Genomic DNA, 7,227 nt, shown 5'->3' with positions numbered 1-7,227 from the left:
CCAATCAGATGATTGAAAGTGAAATTCAAACAATTCAAAATTTAAAAATTGATAACCGAAGTGATTAAAAGGGAATATTTGGACCTAAATTTAGTATTTGCTAAACAACCTATAAATCGTTGTATTTTAGAATGGAGGGAGGAGTTTTCATGTGAAATGTAGTATTATTTTAATACAATCAATTAAGTCTCAGTCTTCATTGACTACTATGAATGAATCAGACAAAAATAATTTATGTTCAAACTTCTATATTAGTGTTATTAGCGATTTTGAAAGACGATACTAGAAAATAGATTAAGAAGAAAAAAAATCTTAAAATCAACTTAAAATATAACCTTTTAAATTCAAATTTTGGCTAAGCTCAGTAAGTTAACATGTAGACGATGAGAGGATATAAAATTTTACATGGTTTTACTACTAAGCCGTTGGATTGCGATCGGACGACGACTCTCATGCATCTGGCTTGTTGAGCAGTGGAGAATTGGAGATTTTTTTACAAACATTGTACTGTGATCTGGGCTGGGTGGCAGCCAGATTGGTGGGAGTAGATTCCATTTCACCATGCATCTTCTCAAGAAAATTCCTAGCACAGTTTTGTGCTACAGCAGCAGCAAAAAAAATAATGCAGATGATGGCTCATCCATGCACGGCCATTGTACCAGCACAGTGTAAAGAAATAAAAATTGGCAACAAGAGGCAACCATCTCATCTCATCTGGACTCACCTAGAGTATGGATCATCTCCCCTGTCCATGCATGCATGCATGCTGCAAGAAAATGCATATACAAACATTCAGAAAATTATATTTGATATTGATATTCATTTGCCTCCCATCTCCCTCTCCAACAGTGCCATCTCTGATCACACCCACACTGTGAAGTGAAGTCAGTCATCTCCAAGAGAAGCAAAAGCAAATGCAAAGCCTTCACCTCTCACCTCACATCCATTGCTGCATGGACCATGGCACCAATGCACCATGCACATCTCCAGCATCTCCATCTCCATGAGTCCATGTGCATTCAAGCTTAGCAGCAGCAGCAGCAGCAGCTGTATGTGTGGGTGTGGCCATGGTGCTTTCTTTGCATTGCATTGCATTGCAATGCATGCACTGTTTGCTGCAGCTGCTGCAGCTGCAGTGACTAGTCTAGCTCTCTCCATCTCTTTCTTTCTCTGCTTCTTTGTTTCTTTCTCTGTCTATAAATACAGAGGCCTCTCCTTTCCACCCAGCCCTTTTCCTCTCCTCCTCCCGTCTTTTCCACCACCACCACCCTCGCGTGCCCTAATTTCTCGCTGCTCCTTGTCCCCCACCTCCTTTACTTGAGCTTGCTCACCACTGCCTCCATATACAGAGAGTCTTCTCTGTATTTCTCTCTCTCAGTGGGAGGCTCACAAGAATCTTTCAGCTCACATCTCACTGTCCTTGCCTTTCTCTAGCTAGGTACTACTACTGCTAGTACTAACCACTGCTCGTGTTCTTGGGACTTCTTCTTCTTCTTGTTCTTGTTCTTAAAATCATTTGGGGTTTTGAGCTCCAGGGAGGTCCAAGAACAGAGCAGCAGGATGGTGCAGTGGCGTTTCTGTAAGTGAATCCTACTACCTTCAGTTTCTTGAGCAGTTTCAGTAGTGTAGAGCTTATGATGTAATGCAGCAGGTGCCATGTGTGTTGTGCTCTGAAGAAAGCTGTTCTGTGGGTTGCTTTGTTACTATGTTTTTTGTGTTCATGTTTCTTGGTCTGTATGGCTCTACATGTTGGGTGTTTTTGGTCAGATTTTGTCTCTCCTATATCTGCTAGTCTGTTTTTCTGCAATAGATCTTTCTGTTAGATTTCTTGTCTTGTAGGGAAGTTGGTAGAGGATGTGCTCTCAGGGTAAGGATTGATTGTCAGTTTGCTTAGTTCTTTCTTTTGATTCACCAGTTGGGATTTAGTTAGTATGGATAGATAATCTGCTAGGTTGGGGTTAAATGTTGCCTCTGATATGGTGAGTGAAACTACTTTTGTGGATTTTGTATGGATTGTGGTTAGTGGGTGAAATTTGTGTTCTTGATTGAAACATCTACCTAGTTCTTGAATCTTCAATGGCAGCATTATTGTACTGATTGTTGTATGGTCCAATAATGTATTTAGGGGGATTCTACTTACTGCTAGTCTGCTCCCAGATATGAAGATTTGATTCTGTTTTTTTTCCTCTTCAAATGTTTCTTTTTTATAATTAGTTGAAATATGCTATTATCCAGAGTACTTTTGGGGGTTTATGGATTGTTTCCTCCTACTCAAGAGAGGTAAACAAAGTAACTTCTTCAGTACAGATTTTCCAGAGATGCCATTTCTTCTTCATCATTCCTCCTTTGATTACTTCATGATTGTTTTTACCTGCTTCTCAGCCCATATCCCTTGGAACATTCACTTCCATGAAAATTACCACCTAAGGAAAAAAAAACAAAATGGTCAGTAATTGAGAACTTGCTATATTAGTTACCTGAAAGATAGTAACACCCAGCAACACAGATCCATGTTTCAGTATACTTGTGGTATAGGAGTAGTATAGTATAGTATACCCCCACACTGCTTTCAATTTGTCAGTACTACTACTGTGGTAGTAACATCTAGCCAAGGAGGATACAACGGTCCAATCCAATCAGATCAACAAACAACAACACATTGATTTCTTTGGCCTACTACCATGCTTTCAACATTCTTTCATTTTGTTTCTTCTTGGTTAATGCTTGAATTTCTAGATGAAATGGATGGCACAAGACCACTCTTGAGGAATCCTAAGTTTCCTATAAATCCCTTTTATAAATACTTTTTTTTAGAAACAACTGTTTTGTCTCAACTTAAAAAAAATAAAATCAAAAGCATATTGCTTGCAAGAATTCAGAAGATGTTCTAGGTGAAATTCTTGCAGATTTTATTGCATTTCTCTCTCATGAGTCCTTCATTACAATTAGGTGAAAACTAAAGAGGTGCCATATTAAATAGAGTGAATTTATTGCAAATTAAATTGGTTTTCGATTTGTCAAATTTGCTCGAGACACCTAACCAACTAACCCTTATTGTCCAAATCAAAATTCCATCTCGTGCGCAATTAGCCCTGGCCATAGCTTTAATTCGTCATTAGTAGGCAACCAGTGGGGGCTCCAAATGGTCCTAGAATCATCACTTTTACTTTGGATTTGCTTCTGCCTCTTGCACATTCCCTTATTTTGTAGCCTTCTTGAGGGTATTAGGTAGGTGTTTTGGCAGATTATCTCCCCATTGATCAGCTCCCAATTAATGCCAGATGGTGACACTGCTAAAGATGGAAGACAAGCTTGCGAGAAAACAGTGGTAGCCTTATTATTTCCTCTCACAAGAATTGTGCCCACAACTTGTCCTGACATCTGTGAATTTGTCTGTATGTTGATAGTAATAGCTGGATGAATCATGGGTGCTTAACAATGCTCTTACTTACCAATAGTGTTTATGGTCGGTTGGCCCTTGCAACCTCCAAAGAACCAATTGGAGCAATTCAGCCTTCTCTTTTTTTTTTCTCTCTCTGTCATTTTCTGTGCTTTAACTGTTATCTGAACGAGTAGTTAACTGTATAATGTCAAAGGAATAATCTTGCACAAATTTAGTACCAATGTTGTTGTAGAGGAGCATGTATAAGCTTTATCTGTGGTACTGTGGTAGTAAGTAGGATGTGTAGAGTGTGCAGGTCACAGTTATGGATCACTGAACAAATAAATTAACTCCCCTGCTTTTGACACCCCAAACTGAAACATATAAATGCTGCAATGAATAAAGCAACTAACTTTACACTATCACAGCCCTAGCTTCTGTTCTGGCCAGTTTCTTGCTCCCTCCAGACGGTAATCACTTTACTCTGTATCAACATTTGCATTTAAACTGGTTGTGGTTGACTGGTTGTTTGACTAGATTAGCACAACTAGAAACCATGCCAAGCCATTCCTGATCTGCAGTGTGTCGTTTCTTTCTTCTGAACTGAAGATTTGATCTTTTCTGTTTGCAAAGTTCATGCTTACACACTTACTACACTTGAAATCTGTAAGATAAGTGCTCTACATTGAACTAAAAATACGTAAATTTTTTGTACATGATCTGATTTCTCATGTGCTTGTTTTCCTCTTAGCTAATGACTTTTATCTTTTCTGTTGTAGAAATTAGAATCCATGCTCATTTACCATTGTAAGATGAAATCCTACATTGAGCCAAAAATCTAACTTTCTTTTCTTTTTGTTTGTACATGACCTCGTCCTCTATTTGGATGAAGATTTCACCTTTGCTACTAATAGACGAGCCTTGCAAACAGGCTAAAGAAATGATCTTTTTTTTTTATTTGAGTAAATTTCAGAAATCTACAACTATTTGGGTCAAAACTATCAATTTGCTACACGTCATACTCATGCATACATGCCAAGTTCACACGCACGCACAACTGGTTACAGTTGCAGAACTTGCAGTTTAATGATAAAATCGTTTGATATAGTTACAACAGTTTTGCGAAATGTTCGCCTTAATCTTATAGAAAAGCGATACCTTTGACCAAATAACTACAGCTTTCTGAAATTTACTCCTTTATATATATTTTGCATCACGAGAAACAATTTTAATCACTTAGGTGGATATCTACTCATTTGTTGCATGTGAACAAAATGAATATGAAAAAAAAAATAAAAAGAATAATTAATACACGTATATTCACAGATGAATTTGTTTTTTTTGTTATAACTTGTATATTTCATATTAATCTATCTCGTTAATTTTTTTATATTATTTATTTGACATGCAATAAATGGACGAACATCCACCCGAGCGATTACAATCCTCTCCACCAACATACAAGTTTAAATTCAACTTCTATAAATTGTAACAAAAATAACAAATTTAACTCCAATAAGTATATGCATATTCACAAATGAATTTATTAATTTTGTTATAACTTGTAGAAGTCGAATTTAAAATTGCATGTTTGTGGGGTGATATATTTCATATTAATCTATCTTATCAACTTTTCTGAATTTTTTTTCAATAAACGGGCGAACATCCAACCGAGCGATTACAATCCTCTCTCTTGGTAGCTAACTAAAGAAGTGATCTTCTTCTTCTTCTTCTTCATCTTGCATGACTTCTCACGACAATGGCGGCGCGCGGGTGCAGGAGAGCAGCATGAGTACTCGCACCACCGAGCTGGGATGGTCGGCGATGGCGAACACCGATGCAGCCGCCGCCGATGAGGGAGAGGCAGCGGTGGCGGCCTGAGGAAGACGCCATCCTCCTCGCCTACGTCCGCCAGTATGGGCCCCGGGAGTGGAGCCTCGTGTCCCAGCGGATGAACCGCCCCCTCCACCGCGACGCCAAGTCCTGCCTCGAGCGCTGGAAGAACTACCTCCGCCCGGGGATCAAGAAAGGTTCGCTCACCGACGACGAGCAGCGCCTCGTCATCCGCCTCCAGGCCAAGCACGGCAACAAGTGGAAGAAGATCGCCGCCGAGGTCCCCGGCCGGACGGCGAAGCGGCTGGGCAAGTGGTGGGAGGTGTTCAAGGAGAAGCAGCAGCGGGAGCTCCGGGATCGGGATCGCCGGCGACTCCCGCCGCCGCTGGACGGCGACGAGCGCGGCTGCGCCGGCGGGCGATACGACTGGCTCCTCGAGGACTTCGCCGACAAGCTCGTCAACGACCACCACCGCCGAATGATGGCTGCCCCGATCCTCCCGCCGTGGATGTCGTCGTCGCCGTCGTCTTCTTCCTCGCCGTCGGTGACGCTTAGCCTCGCGTCGGCGGCGGTGGCGCCGGCGCCTGCGGCGCCGCCGCCGACGTGGGGTGGTGGTGGAGGAGGGGAGGTGGTGGTGGCGGAGTTGATGGAGTGTTGCAGGTGCTTGAAATCTTTTGCTCCCTACGTTTTTAAATATTTAATACTCTTTGATTTTTCTAAAAAAAAATATTTAACCGCTCATTTTATTTTTTAAAAAATTAATTATTAATTTTGTTCCTATCATTTCATTCATTTACTTATATTTATTAAATATACTTATATGTATACTACATATAGTTTTACATATTTCACAAAAATTTTTAATAAAACAAATATTTAAACATATAATTAAAAAGTTAACGGCGTTAAATGGGGGATTTCTTCATCTCATTCGTCTTCTTTGACCCACTATCATCGATTGGATCTCCTCTTTTATGTGTCGTCGCTTGACTCGCATCTATTGTTGCAGGGAGATGGAGGAAGGGCAGAGGGCGTGGGCGGCGCACAGGAAGGAGGCGGCGTGGAGGATGAAGAGGGTGGAGATGCAGCTGGAGACGGAGAGGGCGTGCCGGCGGCGGGAGGCGACGGAGGAGTTCGAGGCGAAGATGAGGGCGCTGAGGGAGGAGCAGGCAGCTGCGGTGGAGCGGGTGGAGGCGGAGTACCGGGAGAAGATGGCCGGCCTCCGCCGCGACGCGGAGGCCAAGGAGCAGAAGATGGCGGAGCAGTGGGCGGCCAAGCACGCCCGCCTCGCCAAGTTCCTCGACCAGGTCGCCGCCTGCCGCCGCTGGCCGCCCGTAGAGATCAACGGCGGCGGCGGCGGCGGCCCCGGCGGCGGCCGGTGAGCCGCCGGACGGTGGCGCTGCATGCATGCGTAGTTGGACACCTCGCTTTCTTGCTTCTTCTTCTCGTGTCCTTTTTACAACTGTTGGAATTCACTTCTCTCTAGAAATATGTAATCTTTTGAGTCTCTTTTGATCATTCCAAGTTTCCTACTAGTAGCTCTATTGAATAATAAATGGACCACCAAATTGCAAACCAAAATGGTTACAAAAGAATATCTTGAGCAGCAGTAGATTGCAATGGAAATAAGTTTTTTTACTCTGTGGTTTTGTGTTGGGATAGTGCATGGGCCAAATGAGTCGCATCACGATGAAATGGTTCTGTAGGATCTTTGAAACAAAATTTCTCGCAACAACACTATCTGCAACGAATTCGAATAAGATTCAGTGGAATTGAACCAGACGATTGTTTTTAAAGCGCCTTTGGAATACAGGAATTTTTTGGCATAGTTGAATTCTCGTGAAATTCCAGCAAACTTTCTTCATTCCAACGACGGTCTTATGTTTATTTTTTTACATGCACAAGCATATCAGGGAGTAATAAGCAAGAGAAAATAACAACATAAGTTACAAAATCCATTTTCTAGTTTTAATATAGGTCATAATAAAACGAGTTACCTGCTAGGCAGGGAA

General features: G+C 41.8%; 1 protein-coding gene across 1 annotated transcript; it reads left to right on the top strand.

The window, feature by feature from the left end:
- The first annotated feature begins 1,229 nt into the window (after positions 1-1,229).
- LOC4352588 (protein rough sheath 2 homolog) lies at positions 1,230-6,853 on the top strand. Its single transcript, NM_001423592.1, has 3 exons — positions 1,230-1,579; positions 5,162-5,875; positions 6,225-6,853. The coding sequence occupies exons 2-3, from the start codon at positions 5,220-5,222 to the stop codon at positions 6,595-6,597; spliced, it is 1,029 nt and encodes a 342-aa protein (NP_001410521.1). The 5' UTR covers positions 1,230-1,579; positions 5,162-5,219; the 3' UTR covers positions 6,598-6,853.
- The last annotated feature ends 374 nt before the right edge of the window (positions 6,854-7,227 follow it).

The sequence above is a fragment of the Oryza sativa genome, chromosome 12 (assembly GCF_034140825.1).
Source record: "Oryza sativa Japonica Group chromosome 12, ASM3414082v1".
Classification (NCBI taxonomy): Eukaryota; Viridiplantae; Streptophyta; class Magnoliopsida; order Poales; family Poaceae; genus Oryza; species Oryza sativa.
This window is presented reverse-complemented; position numbering and strand designations above follow the sequence as displayed.